The sequence below is a fragment of the Prosopis cineraria genome, unplaced genomic scaffold, assembly GCF_029017545.1.
Source record: "Prosopis cineraria cultivar Desert tree isolate PC_DT_omini unplaced genomic scaffold, ASM2901754v1 PC12, whole genome shotgun sequence".
Lineage (NCBI taxonomy): Eukaryota > Viridiplantae > Streptophyta > Magnoliopsida > Fabales > Fabaceae > Prosopis > Prosopis cineraria.
In genome coordinates this window covers 33,870,343-33,893,942 of record NW_026555343.1, presented here as the reverse complement: position 1 = coordinate 33,893,942, position 23,600 = coordinate 33,870,343, and the positions used below count along the sequence as shown (strand labels likewise).

Genomic DNA, 23,600 nt, shown 5'->3' with positions numbered 1-23,600 from the left:
TATAATTAAAATTTTAAAAATAAGTTATAAATTTATTAGCTTGAAGTTGTAAAATTGTGATTCAAACTTGCGAGTCCCTATAACTATTAAAATAATGACTTTGGACCTGTTTAGCAACTTATTTTGAAAGTAATTTTTCGTTTTCTAGAATAAAAAAGAAATTTATTTGATAACGTATTTTTAAAAAGTGTTTTGTTGAACAAAAAATAAAATATTATTCTAGAAAATAAAAAAATGAAAACATTTTTTAAGTGTTTAGAGATTATTGTTCTAAAAAAAAAAAAAAATACCTATTTTTATTCTCAAAATATGTTATATAAAACACTAATTTTTAGAATATTAAAACAAAAACAGCTTCAAACATGCCTTTTATTACTTTTCAACTTTAAATATCAGTATTTGTGTTCTCTTTCAAAATTTCAAAATAAGTTGCAAATTCATTTTTTTAAAGTTACAAATTGAGAATTAAACTTATAAATTTTTAAAGTTATTAAAATAATAATTTTACTACTTTTCAAATTTAAATATTAACATCTATATTCCCTTTTAAAAGCTAAATAATAAATTGTAAATTCATCAATTTAAAATTACAAAATTAGAAGTTAAACTTACAAATTGTATTCCTTATTAAAATTAGACGAATAAATTACAAATTCACCATAATAAAATTATATTTATTAGGATAATGACAAAATATTACTTAAGTACCATGGGACCTACTTAGTATTCTAAAATTGCTTGGTCCTTAAATGACATTTTATTATTATTCTAACAAATTTAGGATATACAATTTTGTATCCCAATTTTATACATGCATGTAAAATGAAAAGAGGAGTTTCATGAGCAAAGACAATAATAGCAAAATGTAACTTAATCCCAAGAAAATTTCATTTATGCCTCCCACAAAAATTCATTTGCCCATATATATTAAAATAATGTATTATTTTTATTTAAAAATGTAAGGCATTTTTTGAGGAATTAAATATTAAAAAATGTAAGGCATTTTTAATCTTTCGAAGTATAATCATTATCTTTTTTTTAAAAGTGCTCATATTAATAGTGACTTTATATTTATTATAGAGTGTTTAATAGGGATAAATATAAAATGATAGGGTTAGTTTAAAAGTAAGTAACTATTTTATTGGGGTGAGATTTGGTTAAAATGCTTTATATTTTTAAACAGAGGGAGTATATAATAAATTTAAATATTTCACATTTAAACTGTTTATAAAAAAAGTTTAATTTTAAATAACTAAATATTTTGAAAGGAGAATTATATACAAGTTTTAAATAAAAAAATTAATTACTCCAAGATCAAATCCCAAGTGGTTAAAGGGGATAAATTTTTACGTGCATTTATGCTTCTACCCAATCAAAATTTGTGTGCATATAATTGTTGTGTGGTGGATACAGCGTGTTACAATGATTTCAAATAAATTTAAGTTGCTACAGTCAACTGTACCATGATTTTATTATTATTATGCCTTTGGCGGAGGAGTAAGAGGACAGAAATTGATATGCTCCTCTGCTCAGTTATATAATCTTGAATGCTGCTTTTATCAGCTCTCCGATGGGTTGCTTTTGCCATCACTCTTGAATCACTGTTCTCATGTGCCTGCTTTTTTCTCAACTTTCTGAGATCTTGTTCTTGTAAATCCCCAGTGAAACTTCAAAGGAACAGGCCTAGCAAACTTTCATTTGTAGCTAGAATGGTAAGCGTCGTTGATATAGCATCTCCAGGAAACAAGAAAAAGAAAATTATAAGCGTCGTTGACAAACCCCAGCAACGCTTTTACTCTGAAGCTTCCTCTGCTTCACATTTCATCAACTTCCTTCAATTGCTTGCGCTTGTTCTAAGCTGCAGCGAGGTAAGCGCTTTTTTTTTCTTCGTCAACCTTTGCTATCTCAGTGCCTTTCTTTTTTCTTATCCTTTGCAAGAGATTTCTTTTCGGTCTATCAAACTCCCCTTTCCGTTTTACGTACAGTATTGTGCATTTCTAGCCCTTGCCACGAAGTTTCAGAAAATACCTGAAATTCATAGTACAAAGTGTAAGTATCTTTTGATTTCATGTCCTTAAAAAGTTAGACTTAATTAGAAAATCACATTCACTTTTTTTTTTTTGGGCTAATTACAATACCTGCGAGATAGTATTTCCCCTCCTCTAGAATTAGCGTTTAAAAAAAAAAGTTAGAAAGTATTAATAGTTCTGATGAATAGACATTGGTAAGGATATGATATCAATTTAATCCACATCAATCAAGATTCCGTCAGAAAGCTTGCCCATTTCCATTTCAATCACTATACTTGTCCTCTCTGCTCTCATTTTCCACCCATGAAGCTTCTCTTTAATAGATTGTTAAAGGATTAAAAAGATTGAAACAGTCAAACAGATCTTTCAAAACATAACCACTATTAAAGTGAAGAGCCAAAGAAAAAGGTGGGCTGTTGAGGTGAATAGAAAGAAAAAGAGAGAACTCCATAGACACGGGCCCGCAGCATATTGCATTTGTTTACTCCTTTCAAGAGGCAGCATGATAAACGCTTTTTGGTCCTCTGATTACTTTAACATCATTTCCCATTAACGTTTTCTTTCAGTTAGAGCTTTATTTTATCTCTCAATGAAACTCCAATTATTGATTCTATGCTTCTCTGCTCAATTGTATGTCCCTTCTGCTATAAGATCCAATGGGTTGACTCTGTTGTCATTCTTAAAACACTGCACTTATGTTCCTGCCTTCATCAAAAGCTTTTGAGATCCGGTCCTTCTAATTTCCTCCCTGTGAAACTTCAAAGAAACAGGTCTGATATACTTCCATTGGTAGCTAGAGAGGTAAGCGTCATTGAATGAGATAGAGGCCACAGCAATTTTTTGATTCTTAAACTTCTTATTCACATTTAATCAATTTTCTCTTTAGAAGCACACATCTACTTATCCACACCCCTCGTATTACTTGCACTTGCCCTGTGTTGCAGCAATTTAAGTGTTTTTCTTCCCTCTTCAACCTTTGCTATCTCTTTGTCATCCCTTTTCTTCTCCTTTGCAAGAGATTTCCCCTTTCCCTATGAAACTCCTATTACTTATCCTATGCTTGTCTGCCCCTTTATATGTTGCTTCTGCCTTGACTTCAGATGGGTTGACTCTGTTGTCATTGGTCAACCACTGGACTTCTGTGCCTCCTTACTTAAAGTCAAGCTGGAAGTCCACTGATTCTACGCCTTGCTTATGGATAGGAATACAGTGCGACCAATACAGCAATGTGGTCTTCCTAAACCTCACTACATACCAGGTTTCTGGTAAACTGGGAGTAAAAAATGGATAGTTGACTTACTTGCTGAACCTTTTGTTGGCGACAAATGGTTTCTTCACAACTATATCCCCAGAGTTAGGCAACTGCAGTCTAGTTGAGTATGTTGATCTTTCTGATAACTATGTTAATGGACACATACCATATATGTTGGAAAAGTTGGGACATTTAAGGTATCTGAGTTTATCTTCTAATCTGCTCACTGGTGAAATTCCTAACTCTTTGTTTCAAATTCCTGAATTGGAGGAGGTTGACCTGCAACAAAACAATCTAACTGGTCACATCCCATCCAACATTGGGAACACGACTAAACTGTTAGTGTTGAACCTATCCAATAATCTATTGTCAAGGATAATTCCTTCTTCCATAGGTAACTGCAGTACATTAAAGGCACTATTTATGAATGATAACAAATTGACAGGAATTCTGCCTCAAAGTTTGAACAATCTCAAGAATCTTACGTATTTTGATGTAAAAAACAATAGTCTTCAAGGCACCATCCCTCTTGGCTGTGGAAGTTGTGGCAAATTAGTTATTTTGGACCTGTCCTTCAATGTATTTAGTAGAGGTATTCCCTCAGGCTTGGGCAACTGTAGCAATTTAGCTGAACTTTCTGCTGTGAAGAGCAACTTAGTTGGAAGCATTCCTTTGTCCTTTGGATTATTATTAAATATTTCAATTCTTTGCCTTCCTGAGAACTATTTGTCTAGAAATAAACCTCCAGAAATTGGCAATTACAGATCTTTGTAGAAGTTACATCTATATTCCAATCAACTGGGGGGAACAATTCCAAATGAATGGGAGGATGGACTAAATTGGAGGACCTTGAATTGTACTCCAACCATTTGACAAGTGAAATTCCACTTATCATTTGGAAGATGTAAAATCTTAAGCATGTCCTTCTTCATAATAATAGCTTTTCAGGGAAATTACCTTCAGAGCTTGCTAAGCTCAAGCGTCTGGAAAATATCTCATTGTTTGACAATCAATTCTCTAGATCAATTCCTCAAAGCTTGGGAATCAATAGTAGTTTAATCAAGTTGGACTTGATGAATAATAAGTTCATTGGTAATATCCCTCCAAATCTTTGTTTTAGAAAGCAACTATGCATACTAAGTTTAGGTCGTAATCAACTTCAAAGGGGCTTACCTTATGATCTGGGTAATGTGCAACTCTTAGGAGGCTAGTTCTCAACGAAAATAATCTTTTTGGGTTTCTTCCTGAATTTGAAGGTAATCAAAATCTTATACATAGACATCAGCAAGAATAATGTTAGTGGATCAATTCCATCAAGTTTGGGAAATTGCACAAATCTCACTGCTTTAATTTTGTCCATGAATAACATTATAGGGCTCATACCCTTGAAGCTAGGAAATCTTGTCAACCTTCAAGTTTTGAATCTTGCTCACAACAAAGTAGAAGGCGCTTTACCAACAAAGCTGTCATACTATACTAAAATGCTAATATTTGATGTGGGATTCAATTTTCTTAACGGTTCATTCCCATCAAGCATGAGGAGCTAGACAGAGTTAACCATATTAATTTTAAGAGATAATCCTTTTAGAGGGGATATCCCATCTTTCTTATCAGAATATGGCTAGCTTCTTAACCTATAACTTAGAAGAAATATGTTTTGGGGGAGAATTCCTACATCAATTGGATCATTGTTGAATCTCTTATACAAGTTGAATCTGAGCGTAAATAAATTAATAGGCGAGATTCCTTTTAAAATAGGAAAGTTACAAAAGCTGTAAAGGCTGGATATATCCCCAAACAATTTGACAGGGAGTATACATATTCTTGGTGAACTTTCTTCACTAACAGCAGTCAATACATCATATAACTCATTTGTTGGTCCTTTACCAGAATGGAAAATGCAACGTCTGAATTTATCTCTATCGTCATGCTTGGGCAATGCTGGCCTTTGTGTCTATTGTTCAACCTCAAATGGCTCTACTTGTAGAAACTCTAGCCTCTTGAAGCCATGTGACTCTAAATCAACTACCCATAAAGGCAGTAAATGTTCAATTTTATTTATAGCACTTGGATTTATATGGTTTGTCATTTGTCTGTCAAGAATACTCCTAATTTATGACCGTCAGTGTCGTGAAATATCTCAAGATGGCCACCTCTTTAACAGAAGTTCTAAGGAGGAGGTCTCTACTCATTATGGGCAATATTTTATCTGTGAGTTTGGTCAAACATCTACACTGAAGGAGAACGCTTTTTGTAATGAGTTAGAGGCTTCATATTCAAGTGATATAGGTGATTTTAGAATTAGTGACCTGATAAATGATACTACAGAGAATCTAGACGATCAATATATAATCGGCGAAGGTAGGCATGTAATTGTTTATAAAGCCAAATTTGATTTTGGTGTTTTTGTTGTTAAGAAAGTTAAGTTTGCATGGAGCAAGAGGAGGAAATTAAACATGGTTAGAGAAGTTGAAATGTGTGGGAATATTGTATCATTATTGTGAATAATTAGCATTCATTGTCATTATGAGGCTTTATTAGCATTTATTAGGTTTTACCTCCCTTGATGTGTATATATGGCCTCAGTTTGTAATTAGAAAGCACATGAATGAGAAATATACTTTTTCCTTCTCAAAATATCACATGGTATCAAAGCATCAGGCTCAAAAATTCAAATTAGGTTAGTTCTAGAATGGCTAGAATGAGACTTTCTGAACAGTACGTGAGACAATGGTAGAGCGAGTTTTGAATCTCATTGCCACCCTAGACGTACTTAAGAGGCTCTAAATGACAAAACCTAGGATCGCAACAACAAATGGCAGCGCATGTGGACCACACGTGCCACCCCTACGAACTACGTCAGTAAGCTTTCGGCGACGTATAGCGACTTCATTCTGGATGTGATCTTCTCAAACTGTGACGACGCACTCTCTCCGGCCAAATCCAATACAATCTGATGTATGGGTACATCTTTTTTGAACCATATCAGGTCATATGGTGTTGTTAATGCCCTAGTTTGCTAAGTTTGGAGTTATATTGGGTTATGGCTTCTATTTTTAGTCTATTATGAAGCCTTTCCCTTATTTGAAGTGCTATATATACTCTTCTATAGTGTTGTGACTAATTTTTCCAGATTTGCACCTATAGCATTAGTGGCAAAAAGGGGTTCCTTTCTTCAAGCTTTAAAAACAACTTGAAGTGCAGTGGTATGTGTAACATTTCAAAAATTTTAAGACTCAAATTTATTTTAAAAAAATAAAATAAAATATTTATAATTAAATTAAAATTTAGAATAATTTCATAGAGGTCTAGAGTTTGAATTTTTCTCAGCAAAAGTTTGGTTTTATTTGATTTTTAACTATGAAAAAAATTACCAAAGTTAACCCAAGCTTTTGTGCTATAATAAAAAATGTTGGGCCTTTTCTTGTAATTTTCCCCAAACTTTTAGATCAGTTTTTATAAAGGGAAAACAGGCGCAGAAACGCAGAGAAAGGAAAGGAAAGGAAACGTATGAGAGGGAGAGAGGAAGAAGAGAAGAGAAAGGGATGGAGTTAGGCTTGGATCTAGGAGTCTTTGCGACTGTTGTGAGCTCGGCTACACGATAGGTAAACTCCCTATTTTAATCCTCTTCTCTTTCTCTTGATTTTCTTCAATTTATGGAAGAGAAAATTTTTGAATTTTGATCCCAAAGGCTTTATTCTTGTAAGCTTTTGTTTCTTTGTATCTTAGAGAGGATGTTTTGAGTTTCTATATAGTGATCTAATGTTTTGAGTAGATAATTGGATGAAAAGAGGTGTTTTGGGCACAAATTAAACCCTAAGAGATTGGGTTTTGCTCTTCAATAGTTTAAGCTTATTGATTTAGTTATAATTTTACTATTTGAGCCCAATAAGATTTAAATTAAGGTTTAGTTTTCATTATAAGGGCTAATGGTGAAAGTTGGTGGCACTAAATAAAGGTTTTTAATTGATTAAAATTATATAAATTGGAAATTAGCCTAATAATGGCTAATAAATGGTTTTGGTGGTTAAATGATACTATGTGAATGGTTGGTTTAATATATGGACCATTAGGATGGATTATGACTCAGTGATCCAAATTGTGTGGTATGAGTTATAGTCTTCATTAATGTTATTTGTCAAAATAAGTGATGTGGATCACTTATATATTGTAGGGATTGTTAGTGGAATTTGTTCAGAAGTTAAGGAACAAGCCAAGTTCTATTTTGTACAAAAGGAACTTTTTTGGTACCAAAGGGTTAAAGTAACAGGGAAATTTATATTTCTTATTACTTTGTTTTAGTTATTTTCGAATAAATATTACTAGCTATCATGCATTACATGTTTTAAAAGATTAAATGTGCTTTATAAGGAATTATGGGATACTACTTTGATTATAGTGCAAATATGTTTTCTAATTGTTTAATAACAATGTTTTTATGGAAACGAGATTTATAAATGTTATACTACTTTAAAATGTTGAATGGTCAATAGTTAGGAAAGGTAGACAAGAGTAAAAGGCATGATCTCGATGGGAGTTCACCAATGAGAAGGAGTGGATTTTTGATATTCTATGGCACACTGTCAGTACTCAGTATTGTCTTACGTATTGTGGGCTTAGTGTACTAAAGTGGTTCATGTATTAAGTGTTCGACAGCTCTTAGTGGGAGAGAAAATCTGACATATGAAGTGTGAGATTGAGTGCCTAGGTCAAGGTAGCCTTCACATAGAGAGTAAGTCGGGCTGGCTCTGGGAGGGAGTTAGCTTCAACTGCTTAGGATTCACATTGAAGGGGCATAGGAGGTTCGGTGAATTAGATCATGTCTTAGATTTTGTTTTGTGCCTGTGAAGGTACAAGTAAGCATAATGTTTACCTGCGAGTTAAAGAGTGCCAGGGGCATTCTGTTGGTCATGAAAGGCCATACCGGCCTATGTCATGCATTCATACATTTTAAATGGCTAAATTATATACTATGTTGAATTTATTATTCGTTTATTTGATTATGGCTTACTTTGTAATAATCAATGTGAATTTCTCTGTTACTGAGACTGTAGTTGTCTCACCCCTTTCTTTTCAATATTTTCAGGTTTAGGCGAAGGATCCAGTGGTGGACGGGGAAAAGAGCAAAGCTAGGGGTTTGCTTGTGATTTGTAAACAACTGTAACCCCTTTCTTTTGAGCAAATATATTGTAATGTATTTAGGATTAGGGTGTCGGTAGGATATGATTATGTATGTGTGTGTGAATAGGTGTGGATTGTGTGCTTGTGTATGAATTTTTGTCTATTTGTAAACTTGTGGCTAGGAAACTTGGTTATGGTGTGTGGTTTTGATGGATTTACTTAGTAGACTAAGTTTCTATTACAAGCAGATATTTATTTTGATATATATATATATATATATGTGATTTTATAAGTAAATGCAAAGTGGTTGCATTGCAAATGGTGTGCTATGAGCAAGCATACACCTTGGATAGAGAGAGTGGGTGTGTGGGCCCCACAAGGAGCTCTGAGCCAAGTAAAAATGTTTAGCATATGTATTTATATAAATACATGGTATTTGGATTGATTTGTGACCACCCTTATATAATTTGTGCATTTTGAGGGGTTTAGGATCCATTTTGAGAAATGGCACTTGGGTGGTCAAATTTTAATGTATAGGAGTTTTCCATCATTTGAATGTTCTATCAGGTATTTTTAGTCTTATTTGACGTATCCAAAGTGTTCCCACAGGTTTGTGACCATTAGGATGAGATTTGGACAATTTTAAAAATGGTTTTTACTAAAAAGCTGCACTTTTACATCCAGGTATCCAAATTTTAATTCAACCATTGGATTTCTCTAAGATTTGGGTCACAAGTAAAAACTTTTATAAGCTTTGTGTGGGATTTGGAATCATGTCGATCGGATATCGGATGGAGAAACGGCGCACTCTGAAATTTGGCCTGGAGGTGCTGTCATGACAGCTACAGTAGTGATATTTCAACCTGCACAAAATTCAATCCGTCCATTGGATCTTTTCAAAATTTGGTATGCTAATAGTATTCTTTAAAAGTGACATGTGGGCTTTGGAATCACTCCGATCGGAGGTCGGATGATGAAATGGTACACTCTGAAAGTTGGTCTGGAAGTGCTGTCATGACAGCTTTTTAGCTGTTATGACAGCAAAAGTGACCAAATTTGTAACATGTCAAATTTTTAATCCGATCGTTGGATCTTTTTAAAATTTGGTTCACTTATAGTACCCTTTGAATGTAACATGTAAGCTTTAAAATTTCTTCGATCGGAGATAGAAAGACAGAACAGTGCCTCCCTGAAGTTGACTCGGGAGTGCTGTCATGACAAAATGCTGTCATGACAACATATTTTTACCCTTCTTTCGCCTAACTTGCTTCCGTGTGCTATAGGTAGAACCTATAAATTTTTTAAAAGGCTTTAAATGTTTACTTTGCAAATGTGTATTTGTTTAGTGATTTAAATGGTTTGTTTCCTAAGTTGGTTTTAGGATTAATTCCTTAACCACACTTAGCTTATTTGAATTGTGTGATTTTTGGATAACACTTGGGGCAAGTGTTACAGTATGGATTATGAATTCTAGGGCATTTGATCATATGACTAACTATCATCAATTGTTTACCACTTATACCCCATGTGTTAGAAATGTTAAAGTCAAAATTGCAGATAGCTCCTTAACACTTGTGGTAAGGAAAGAGAGTATCCGTATATTAGATTATATTATTTTAGAATCTCTTCTCCATGTGCCAAAACTTGATTGTAATTTGCTTTCAATCAGTTAATTGACCAGGCAGTCAAATTGTTTTGCTAAATTTCTCATGTCCCATTGTGTGTTTTAAGACTTACCATCTGGTGCGACAATCGGCAGTGCCAAGGAATACGAGGGACTCTATTATTTAGAGGTCGTCACTCGAGTAGATAACTCACCTATTATTGGTAATTCTGTGTCTACCTCTAACATTAATAATTTCATGTTATGGCATAAAATAATGGGTCATCCTAATTTTCATTACCTTCAACGAGTGTTTCCAACCTTATGCCCTAACTTGAATTATAGTGAAATCTAATATGAGGTCTGTGAACTTGCCAAACACCATTAAACTTCTTCTTTTTAGAGCCAAATACACACCCACTAAACCTTTCATAATTATACATAATGGCCTGTGGGGGCCATCTCGTACTCCAAATCGTACTCAAACAAAATAGTTCATTTCCTTCATTAATGACCATACTCATATTTGTTAGGTTTATCTTTTAAAGAACAAGTCTGAGACTGTTTCCACATTCATGAGTTTCTTTACCATGATCAAAAACCAATTTAATACCAACATTCAAGTCTTACACACTGATAATGATATTGAGTACTTCAACCAGTCTTTAAATCATTTCCTCTAGATGCATGGTATTATCCATACAAGTATTTGTGCCTATACCCCTTAACAAAATAGGGTCGTAAAAAGAAAAAATAGACATATCCTTGAAGTTGCTAGAGCACTCATGTTCACTTGCAATGTGTTGAAGTTTTATTGGGGGGGATGCCATTTTAATCGTGACTTATCTCATCAATTGAATGCCCAGTCAAATCTTATCCTTTGAAACTCCTCTCCAAAAATTGCAAAGTGTTTTTCCCTACATCCCACGTTGAAACCAAACTTTTGCTTTATGTATTTGGTTGCATAGCCTTTATTCATATCCACCAAAACAGTAAACTCGAACCTCGAGCTATCAAGTGCATCTTTCTTGGCTATTCTCCTACTCAAAAAGAATACAAATGTTTTGATCCTGTTTCTAAACACACCCTTATAAGCCTTGATGTTACCTTTCATGAAGAAACTCCCTTTTATTCTAATTCTTCAATTCAGGGGGAGAGTATAGATTAATCTCAGACTTAGGATCTAGCATCTTACACAGAATATATACTTCTTGAGCCCTCACTAAAACCATTACCCTCACCATATTTTCCATCAAACACCCTACCTTTACCAACCTCTTCTCTTATGCCAAAGTTTAGGGAAAACAAGAAAACAAAGGGAGATGTAGAAAGTCTACAAAAGAAAGAGTTATTGGTTTATACTCGAAAGAAGAAATCAAAAAATAGTAAGTAACTTGTATTTGAGGCACCAAGAGAGTCAGAATCAGAGGAAGTTCTTGAATCTAAAGTACTAAGAAATGATCTATCTAGTAAGCCAAATGATTTAGAACAAGTAAATTTACTGAACTTGATCTTCCTCTTGCTCTCCGAAAACAACCTTGTACTTGTACTTTACATCTGATTTAAAAGCATGTATCATATAAGGCTCTCCCTCCTGGTTACTAGGCCTTTATCACTAATTTGGATAAAGTTGTTATTCCTAACAATATCCAAGAGAAACTGGAAATACTAGAATAGAGAAATGCAATTATGGAGGAAATAAGAGCTTTAAAGAAAAATGGAACATGGGAGATTGTTGAGAGACCTAAAGGTAAGAACCTAGTTAGTTGCAAGTAGGTCTTTATCCCAAAATATAAGGCTAATAGCACACTTGACAAGTTAAAGGCACGGTTAGTAGCAAGGGGTTTCACCCAGACATATGGTATAGACTACAATGAGAAGTTTGCGTCAATGACAAAACTAAACACTATTAGAATTCTATTGTCAGTAGCAGCCAATCTTGAACGGCAACTTCATCAACTAGATATCAAGAATGCCTTTTAAATAGAGAATTAAAGGAAGAAGTCTATATGACTCTACTTTTAGGGTTTGATAGAGGCAGAAGTGACAAAGTATGCTGGCTAAAATAATCCTTATATGGCTTAAAACAATCACTTAGAGCTTAGTTTGACAAGTTCTCAAGGGTCCTAAAGTTAGAAGGTTATAAACAAGGATTATCATATCATATAATGTTTGTTAAGGCTAAGGGAGCTAAGAAGTGCATCCTTATTGTGTATGTAAACGATATAATTCTTACAGGAGATCATGTTGGGGAAATAGCAAGGATGAAGACTATCCTTGGTAAGTAATTTGAAGTCAAGGATCTCGGGAACTTAAAGTATTTTTTTAGGATGGAAGTTGCGAGGTCAAAATGAGGCATATATGTATCTTAGAGGAAGTACGTACTTGATCTTCTCAAGGAAATTGGCATGTTAAGTTGTAAACCTGAGGAAACTCCTATTATGGTCTTAAGAAAGAAGAAGCTTGAGAAAAATAGCAAGGAGGAGTTAAAAGGAGAAGACAACTTTGATAATGAGGTTGAAGAAAAAGAAGATAATGAAAAAGAATAAACGGTTGATAAAGACAAATATCAGAGATTAGCTGGAAAGTTAATTTATCTATCCCATATAAGGCCAGATATTGCATTTGCTGTCAATGTAGCAAGTCAATACATGTGTGATCTAAGAAAGAAACCCTTGGAAGCTGTATATAAGATTCTCAAATACCTTAAAGGTATACCTAGTAAGGGATTGCTATTCAAGAAGCATGATCAGAGGATGAATGAGATCTATACAGATGCATACTAGGGGGACCTATAGAGACAGGAGATCCATCTCTGGCTATTACTCATTTGTGTGGGGAAACCTTGTGACTTGGAAAAGTAAAAAATAAAGAGTTATATCCATAAGCAGTGTTGAATTAGAATTGAGAGCATTAGCTCAAGTAATCATAGAAGAACTATAGATAAGAAGGGTCATAGAAGAAATACAAGTCAGAATTGATCCACCAATGAAGTTGTATTGTGACAACAAGGCTATCATAAGCACGGCATTAAATCCTATACAACATGAGAGATCTAAGCATTTTAAAGTGGATAGGCATTTTATCAGAGAGAAAGTAGAGAAAGGAATTGTATGTTTGACATACCTACCTACTAAGTTACAAGCTGCTGATGTGTTCACTAAAGGACTACCTAAGCTTGCCTTTGAGAGTCCTATAAGCAAGTTAGACATGATTAGCACCTATGATCTAACTTTAGGGGGAGTGTGGGAATATTGTGTCATTATTGTGAATAATTAGCATTCATTGTCATTATTAGGCTTTATTAGCATTTATTAGGTTTTACCTCCCTTGATTTGTATATATAACCTCAATTTGTACATTAGAAAACACATGAATGAGAAATATACTTTTTCTCTCTTGAAATACCATAAAATGACTAGGAAGATTAAGCATCAAAATGTGACAAGATGCCTAGGCTTCTGGATAGGTGACGAGTTTGGTCTAACCATCAACAGGTACATGGAAAATGGAAGCCTTCATAGTGTTTTGCATAAAAACAATCTACAAACGTGCTTAGGTCGGAATATCTGCTATAAGATTTCTATTGGAACTACAAAAGGACTGGCATATCTCCATCACAACTTTGATCCTCCTATATTGCATCGAGATATCAAACCAAAGAATATTCTCCTTGACTCTGATATGCAACCTTACATTACTGATTTTGGTATTTCCATTGCTTTGAATCAGTCCTCTACTGTGATGTGTTTGCGGTCAACATATCATCTAGGTACATGAGGGTTTATGGCTCCAGGTAATTGCTTTTGTTTTACACTTGGTTGACTCATTTTCTATTGTCACATGCTAATAAAACTATAATAAATTTTAGCCTATAAGAAGACATGATATACCCGAAAGATATACCAACAATAAAGGTAAGAGTGTAGGTAAAAGAGGGGTACCATTTTCATCCACATTGAGCAATTGCTAGTTCCTTTTTCTCATAAACTAATGAAAATAGGCCAAACGTACAATTCCTCTTTTAATTTATGTTATTAAAGTTGTCTTGACAGAGATTGCATATGCAATAGTGCCAAGGTGTGAGCTTGACATATATAGCTATGGAGTAGTTTTGCTTGAGCTAATAACTAGAAAGAAAGTATTAGATTACTCATTTTTGGAGGAGGAAACCACTATAGTAGGGTGGATTAAATCTACGTGGAGGAGAACAAGAAAACTTGAAGAGATTGTTGATTCTAGGCTTGCATGGGAGCTTTCAGATGTAAATGTGAAGGCACAAATTATAAAAGTGCTCTTGGTTGCTTTAATATGTACTTAGAAAGATCCAGGAAAGAGACTGAAAATGATATATATTGTTTATTAAGTAAACCCAGAATACATGAGTATGGTCATCTATGAATGTAACAAATCATTTGGCTTGAGTCTGGTTTGGAACTTGGGAAAGACCTGCTGGAAATTGTGCCCTAGAGCCAATCATTGTACTATACACATTGTTATTTAATGAATTTCTCTTTTGTTATCATAACAATTGCATGTTCAATATGATAACTATATCCTTGAACAAACTATAGTGATTGTCCTAAATGTTCCTGATCGGTCATCTTTATGAAACAAGACTAATATGACTTTGATTAATTATAGAGATACAAATTAAAGTCATAAGCACTTAAAAGAGTACAAGATGCTGACTGACCTGCTATGAGAAAACAGCATGGTATAAGTTATAAGCTTATCTCATATGTAACTATATCACTAATCCTTTTGACTTGAGATCATCATGGATTCCTACATGATGACCACTAAACTTTGACCTAGTCAAAAGTCACCTTTAACCGGGTGATCATAAAGGCTATGATTGAGATTAGTGATATTCATGCAAAGAAATATGAGGGGTCAAGATGAAATTTGTCCCTCACATTAAGTGAGAGATATTACTGGGCCTCTCGATGAGTAAGACTGAGAAAATGTATGGCCATACAATGGAAATGATTTTTTCATTGCTACTGTCAGTCTACTCAGAGATCAAAAAAGTAATGGTCAATAAGGAGAATGACAATTTCATGTCTCATACTTGACCGAAATATCATGTGACAAAAGAGATGTAATATGGTTGCATGATAGGTTACATTGGATCATCGATTTCCATGTGAATTAGGTAGTTTTAATGTCTTGGTAAAGGCCACTTATGACTCGTGGGCTAATAGCATAATTAACCTATTACCAATTTCATATGAGTCTATAGGGTCATACATAAGAATAGCCCAACTTAAGTTATAATGTCCAAGTTCGTTGGATCTAGAATATATTTAGATTCAATGAATATAATATAGGGTAAATGAATTATATATATATATATATATAATATTAGAGAGCTATTTGTATGGATATCGGTAGAGGGAGCAGATATATATTGTCAGCTCTTGAGATCCAACCTCTTGAAGAGAACGAGCGCTAATTTTGAAGAATTAAAAGATAACTCTTCTATCTGTCTTGACTTAAATGAGTTTGTTCAGTTCATATCAGGATAGGGATTTTAAAATTTTAAACTTCTGCTATGCCTCCCTATCCAACAAGACCCCACACATCACTATGAATGATAGAAAAAGGTTTAGACGGTTTGTATTTAGAGTGTGAAAGTAAAGAATGATGGTGTTTAGCCAATTCACAAGTATCACAATGAAAAGTAGAAATTTTATTGAATGAAAAATGAGGAAACAAACAAATCAAGTACTGGACATTGGGATGACCCATTCTTTTATGCCATAACAAAAGATCATTATTCTCAAAGGTGGACACAAGATTACACCGAATGCGAGGCCAAAAACTACTCACGGTTGATTCATTAAGGTAGTATAGCCTATCATACTCCTCAATACTGCCAATCATCTTTCCCAATGTGAGATCCTGAAAGATACAATGAGTATAGAAAAAATGAGTACTACAACGAGCTTGTTTAGTCAACTTGCTTATAGATAACAAATTACAAGCTAAGTATGGAACATGAAGAATTGAATCCAATTGTAAAAATTCAAAAATAGTAATGCTTCCCTTTCCAGTAATAGAGGAAGATATTCTATTAGTAATATCAATTTTCTCACATCCACTACATGGAAAATATGATGTGAATAATGTGTCATCTGTCATTATGTGATCTGAGGCCCCAGAGTCAACAATCCACCAAGATTTATGGAAGGAGGTATTTAATGCATAATGATTATTACCTTGCTTAGCCACAAAAATAGTGTGTGGGTTTTGAGATAGTTGTTCAAGTCGTTGTAGAGTATTTAACAACTCCAGGAGCTTAATTAACTAGTCTTTATCCATTTAAGGGATAAGAATAGATTTGTCTAGGGCATTTTAGAAGTAGCTTGATATCTATGTGCCTTACCCTTGCATGGTTTCCAATCAGCAGGCTTCCCATGAAGATCCCAACACTTGTCCTTTGTGTGACCAGTCTTTTTACAATGATCACTTGAGATTTTCCCTTTTGTCTCTTCATACCTTGATCAAAGTTCCTACTTACCAAGGCAGAAGGTTTAGAAGAGGAAGATATAGGAACAGGGTCAGTAAGCATCACCTTTTGGTGAGAAGTCTCTTTGCGAACTTCTCCAAATGCATCTCATGCTGAGGGTTATGGCGAGCAAGTTAGGATTCTGCTTCGGGTATCATCTATTGAGTGATAAAGAATAGCCAAGAATTGAAACACCCGCTCATCCTTAACTTTTTTTTGTACCTTGCTGCATCACGAGCACAAGACCATTCCTCTTTTGTGTTAAGGTCAATCTCCTACCATATTGCAACTAGTTCTAACCAATATTCGGTCAAATCATGTTCAGCTTGCTTAATCTACCAGCTTCAAGGTTTTAGCTCATATGTTCAAGCATTGTCTTCACCATCCGAGTATGATTCTCGAGCAACTTCCTAGATGTCTCTCGCAGTAGGCAAAAACATGAAAGAGTGTCGAATCTGTGGAGTCATAGCTGTGACTAACCATGAAGCAACTAGCGAGTTCTCGATCTCCCACTTTGACAAGGCTGTTGCATCTGACTCATCTGGTACCTTAGAAGTACCGATGATGAAGCCTAGTTTGCTACGACTACCAATAACGAGCTGTATAGCTTGAGCCTACTTACGGTAATTATGTCTGTTGAATTTATCGGACACTAGGAGAATAGAGGATCCTTCGGAAAAACTCAACCCAAGGGAAGTTTCGCCATAAGTATATGATAGAGAGTTCTCGGTGCTCGAGCCCACAGACGAATGTAACATCCCAATTTAAATTTTAATAATTAATTTTTGGTAAATAGAAATTTTAAAAAATATTTAGAGGTAAGAAAATTAGTAGGAGATGATTATTAAATCTAACTTAGGATATAATTCTAAATTAAAAAAATAAAAAAATTAAAAAATTAAAAAAATAATAATAATAAAAAAATATTATTATTATTATAATAATAATAAAAAGTATGAGAAAGAAGGAAAGAAAGAAGAGAACAAGACGGCTTTCGGTGCTCTTCCCCGGTGCAATGATTATATTTATATAATAATAATAAAAAAAGAAGAGAGAGGAAATAATTAAAAAAAATGTGGGACCCACAGTATTTTTTAGAAACCCATCCTTTCTTCTTCGTTTCTTCACTTCTCCTTCCTTTTTCATTTCTCTTCGTGCGTGAATAGAGGGGGCGACGGTGCGCAATTTCGCCGGTGCTGGGTTTTAAGGTAAGAGTTTTTAATAGGATATTTAGGGTGTAATTTTAAGCTTTTCAAGACTAAATAAATGTTCTAAAAATTTTTCTTAGTCATCCTTCTTCTTTGGTTTCTGAGTTTGTAGTGGTAGAAAATTTAAGATCTGGAAGAGGGATGAATTTATGTTGAATAAATATGGTTTTTGAGGTTGTCAGTAGTATAATAAATATTCTAGAGTATAAATTTGTTGATGATCTTTGAATTTGTGGCTTATTGATCAAATTCTAAACTAGATCTGAAAATATATGTTAATTTATTGAGGTTTAGATGATTATTTGGGATGAGAAATGAATTATTATGGTTATAGGATTATGATTCTAAGCTAGAGACTCAATTTTTAATTTTTGGGTATTTTAGGTACGAATTTATGAAATAAAAAGAAAATTTTGATAATAGAAATTAGTTTAGAAGCTAATTTTTTAGATTATTAATGTTTATTGATAATTAAAAGAGGAGTTAAAAATTTTATTTAATAGTATTAACTATAGATTTGTATTAAGATTGAGATTAGGAATTATATTATATTTTTAATTCTATTATTAGAATTATTTTATTAGTTTCAAAAATTGAAACTAATATTTATAAATAATATGTTATTTGTAGATTGTATTACTGGTGAAGATTGTGGTGAGAGAGAAATTTTAAGGAATAATTTATTAAAAAAGCCACAAGGTAACCATGCTTTTAATTTGTGATTAGTGTTACTTCATGTTAATTGGGTGATTATTAAGAAAATTATGAATTTTGTAATATTGTATAATTGTGCAATATTATTATGAATTTGTTTAATTATTGTGGGAGGTGTTGGGAGACTTGCTATTATTGTTGTATTTATGTGCCACGTGGTACGCCCCTATTGGAGTTCAATAGGTGGCTTGTAAGGGCTCGGGCTAATCTACCTTTGGCCAGGTAATTTAGCACCGAGTGAGGATTACGGCTCGAGGTTAATGGAGGGATATAAGGATGGTTGTTTGTGTTTATTGTAATATTCTTATATTTGTTGAAATTATATTATTTTTTTTAATTCTCACTTAGTAAGCACACATTTAACTGTTTGTATACACTATCATAAATTGGCTTTGGTTACTGGGACTTTTGAGTCTCATTATGTGGTTAATAATTTTCAGGAGAAGAGCCACGAGTGACACGTGGAGGAGTCCCAGAGGCTTAGTGATATAAATCCACTGTCTCTTTTAGGTATTTAATTTATGATTTATAATGTGTTATATTGCCAATATTAGGATTTTTTTTGTTTATTGTCAATTATATGAATATATAAATGTAATCATGCCTTTCAAACTATTTCTATTTTTGGTACAATTTGGATGATTGTAATTTTAATATTTGGTTTACTTTGGATTGGTTAAAATGGCATGATTATAAGGCCAAATAACTGGCTTGTGTTGAAAATTGACTAAATTGCTTATTTTACTTGTTGGGAGTATAAGGATGGACAAATATAATTTAATTTACTTGTTGGGAGTATAAGGATGGACAAATGTGATTTAGCCTAATGACATGTGAGAGGTAACAATTTATTCGAAATGTTATAGTGTGTAAGTTGAAATCAATTATAAAATATTTTATATTAAAATTATTGATATAAAAATATGTTGGGTGACTGTAACCCAACTATGGTTGAGTTAAATTATTTTAAAAAAAATTTGGTGTGTTACAACGAAGGTCTTGAGTTGCTCGATTGTGACTCCTCTGCTGGTCGCACGTTGTTGTCTGTGTTTTTTGGGTCAAAACCGTCAATCAGCTTTGATACCATGAAGGTATTTTGACCAGAAGAATGATATATTATTTCATTGTGTAGATGTATATACATCATTACAAGGCTGACTGTATGAGGAAATAATTAGAAAAAATCAAATCACTTATTTGCCCTCATAATCTTGTCTAATCATATCCCTATAAATCAGAATCATATTCCTATTAATTAGAAAAGAATATTTTCTAATTAATTATATTTTACAGATAGCCACTGGAATTGCTCATGGGTTGGCCTATCTCCATTATGATTGTTATCCTACCGTAGTACACTGTGCCATCAAACCAAAAAATATACTTCTAGATTTTGATATAAAGCCTCATATTGCTAATTTTGGTATTGCCAAACTTTAGGATGAATATTCTAAAGCAGGTACTTCTTTTACTCTTATTGTGATCTTCTCTTTCTTTTCTATTTTCAAATGCTCACATAAAACAAGTGCATGTTTGGTACATGAAATGACGGAAAAGTGTTCTCTAGAAAGGAAAAGTGAAATGCATCTAGAAAGAAAATAAGATAAATGTATTTCTCTTTTCTTTTCAAGAAAATACTTTTCTACTTACCAAGTGATGCATAACATCTTTCAATTGGCCTGGAATAGAAAATACACATACAACAACAATTATCAGGGAGTCTGATGTGTATAGTTATGGGGTAGTGTTGCTTCAATTGATAACCAGAAAGCAATAGATCCATCATTGATGTGTGGATTTGAGATAGGGGTTTGGGTCAAAAGTCTGTGGAGGGAGATAGGAGACATTTGTAAAATCGTTAATTCAAGCCTTGCAAAGGAGATTTTGAATTTAGATTCCAAGTACTCCAACAAGTCACAAAAGTGCTTTCCATGGCTCTAAGATGCACTGAGGAGAATCCACACATGAGAACAACTATGAGAGATGTTATCAAAACATTAGTGAGATAGCAATCCCAAGGAAAAGATGTAAAAAGTTTCCAAGTTTCAACTCCTTAGTGCTCAGTTGATCCACGTATGCACTAGGATTAGTAAGACCATGTTGCTTGTGTAAATTAAAATGATGAAACTTTTAATCCTTTAACTTTATTTCAATTATCAATATAATTCCTTAAGTTTAATTTTTATTAATTTAATCCTTTATGTTTTCTTAAATAAATCGTTTAAGTTTTGAAATATAAATTGAATCTTAAATTAATTGGATGTGTAAAATATGTTGATAATTTGCTTTTATGGTATGGATTGTTTTGAACCATTTGGGAAAAGAAAGGTACGAGACGCTAACCCACCATGACCTATCGGTGCCTGTAGCTTGAAGGAGATATAATCTGTTGTTCATGCTCCCGCAGTATTACTGCATAACATTAAGAGGGACCATCTTTGTTCAACTAAGGTTGTAAATTATTAACTCAGTTTTGTTTATTATGACTATACTCCCTTTTGTTTTGATGATGACAACTTTAAGGTCTTATATATGCCTTTTGGGTTAAAAAAAAATCTTAAGAAAAATGACAAAAAAAAATCCTTTTAAAATATGCAAATGACAATAAGATCTTGTAGAATGTCATATTTTTTTTTAAGTTCTTATGGATCTTTTTAACATTAATAATTTTTGGTGCAATTACTAAAGTAACCCCAGTTTGAAATAAAAAAGAAAATATCAACAACCACTTTAGTTAAAAGCATGATTATTTTTCTTTTGCCAATAACTAAAACGGAACAAGCAATTACTAATTTCTTTGTATAATTTTTTAATAATTGAAGTCCAAGTATTACAAATATCTATAACTATTTTAGTTTAAGCAATGATTACTTTTTTTTTTAGCAATGACTAAACAAAATATGCAATTATAACTTTTCCTTGAAAATTTTTTATTCATTGGAGTCTAAGTGTTGTAAATATTAGTGATTACTTTAGTTTAATAATTACTATTTTTTTCTGACAATGATTAAAATGAAACAAGTAATTATAACTTTCCTTAATAAAAAATTTGCGCAAGAAAAGTTATAATTACTTGTTATATTTTAATTATTGTCAAAAGAAAAGTAGTCATTAATATTTACTTTTTTGGGATTAAAGCTATTTCTTTTTTATTTTAGAATGAGGATATTTTAGTTATTTCATCAAAATCATGAATATCATAAAGGTCTCTAGGAATTTAAGAATAATTATGGCATTTCAAAGGACCTAATTGTCATGTACATATTTTTGAAAAATTGTTATGTCATTTTCCCAACATCTTGTGTCGTTGTTTGTTTAAAATGTTCTATTAATCTCTTTTGGTAGCAGGAGAATTATTTTTTGTTTATTATGTTGTTCCTATCGTTGTACAATAAATTTATTGTTTTATTATTTTAATAGCACAAAAATAAAATATTTTTTAGTTAAAATAAAACACTCTTTTTACTACTCTTTTGGGAACTTATGAGATCCATAATTTTAAATTTTTATTAGGAATAAATATCATTTGCCATTAATTTCATTAGTAAGATTCTACAATCTAAATGTGTCATGCGTCGTGTGCTTGTGAAAGAGAAAGAGAGTAGTTGTAGATATTGCTATACATAATTTGTGAAAGCCTTTTTGTTTATATTTAAAAAGTCATTGGCATCTGTTGGCCAAAAAAAAAAAAAAAGTCGTGGGCATCTATTCATCTAATGACTTTGCATTTGATTTATATTAAAAAAGAAAAGCCATCGAAATGGATTTAGAGTGTAACTTATAATAACTAAAATAGATGCAAAAAAAAGTATAAATTTTAAAATTGCTTAAATTCTCGTGATGAAAAAATTTCTCAAATCCTATATAAAATAAATTATGTATAAAAAAATCTATTTCATAAATTAAGTATTTTATCTAAGAGTGAAATATAATTTTGGCCCAAAAACAATGAAAATTTTACAAGTTACATTGCATTATGTTTTTTCAAAAATTTTGCCAAAGGCCCCAAAATTTGGTCGACATAGTACAACGTTGGTTCTTGTACCCAAGTTTCAGAATATAGGGCAAACAGAAAAAATTTAGAAAATATGTCAGTACCATGCAAGTGTAAGAATCTTTCAATTTCATGTCCTAGAAATGTTATTATAACTAATTAAAAAGTCCCAAATCACAAAGATTGAGGCAACTTTTTATTTTAAAAAAAATTAATTATTTAGTTCATACCTTTCATTTATTTGTAACTTAATCTATTAACTTTTAATTCAGTCTGACAAAATACAACTCAATTGTTATAGTTGTAGCCATATAAAACATTAAAAAAAATTACATATAGATCCTATGAAGTAAATTTATTTACAAAAAAGTCTGACAAAATTTGAAAAAAATAATTAGATCCCAAAAGACCTAAGTGTAATTTAAAATTAAAATAAATAATAATAATAATTAAATATATATACATTATATCAGTCAAATAATTTACAACTACTTTATTAATATTTTACAACTATAATTTTAACTGTTTACAATTATAATTTTATATATTTAATAATTAAACTGATCAATTTAACTATTAAATATATGAAGTTGTAGTTGTAAAGAGTTGAAATTATAGTTGTAAATTATTGATAAAGTAATTATAAATAATTAATATTAAACTTTGTTAATAATAAATGATTGTTTAATTATTGAATATGTAAAGTTATAGCTGTAAAAAATTATAATTATAATTATAAATTTTTAATGAATTAGTTATGAATTAATTATTTGATTGATGTAATATATATTTAACAAGAATATTATTATCTTTTCAGCCTAATTTTAAATTACATAGTCGTGATTTTTGAATTTTATGGGACTTATTAGTAAATAAGTTGACTTCACAAAATTTATATGTAATTTTTTCAAATATTAATCTATATGTTTGAAGAAATACTTTATTTTTTATAACTTTATATTCTAAAATACAAGGATCAATATTTTAAATAATAAAAATTATATAAACTGAATTGTATTAAATTAAAATTTAGAGAGTTTCAATGAAATTAAAATTATAAGAGTTAAGTTATATTAAATTAAAATTCAATAACTAATTTTTAATCAAATCAAAATTATAGGTATGCAATGTTAAGTTTTTCATTATTTAAATTTTAAATTGGGA

General features: G+C 32.1%; 1 protein-coding gene across 6 annotated transcripts; it reads left to right on the top strand.

Moving 5' to 3' along the window:
• The first annotated feature begins 1,515 nt into the window (after positions 1–1,515).
• On the top strand, positions 1,516–18,988 carry LOC129289511 (uncharacterized). 6 transcript variants are annotated; one of them, XR_008588142.1, is made up of 4 exons: positions 1,516–1,868; positions 1,986–2,049; positions 6,756–6,887; positions 8,369–8,643. XR_008588142.1 is itself a non-coding variant. In XM_054926287.1 (4 exons), exons 1-3 carry the CDS (start codon positions 1,548–1,550, stop codon positions 6,885–6,887), a joined length of 537 nt encoding a protein of 178 aa, XP_054782262.1. In that variant the 5' UTR covers positions 1,516–1,547; the 3' UTR covers positions 8,369–8,643. The 6 variants fall into 6 exon arrangements, 3 of the variants coding, with proteins under 3 accessions (XP_054782262.1, XP_054782263.1, XP_054782264.1); XM_054926287.1 differs by having other exon boundaries at positions 6,736–6,887; XR_008588141.1 differs by lacking the exon at positions 1,986–2,049 and having other exon boundaries at positions 6,731–6,887.
• Positions 18,989–23,600: the final 4,612 nt, after the last annotated feature.

Bases quoted from the DNA above. Each gene is read 5' to 3' on its own strand.
- LOC129289511 (XM_054926287.1), top strand. From the start codon at position 1,548: ATGCTGCTTTTATCAGCTCTCCGATGGGTTGCTTTTGCCATCACTCTT. The intron at 1,869-1,985 runs GTAAGCGCTTTT...TTTTACGTACAG, and splicing joins TTGTTCTAAGCTGCAGCGAG to TATTGTGCATTTCTAGCCCT. The intron at 2,050-6,735 runs GTAAGTATCTTT...CTTTTAGATCAG, and splicing joins TGAAATTCATAGTACAAAGT to TTTTTATAAAGGGAAAACAG.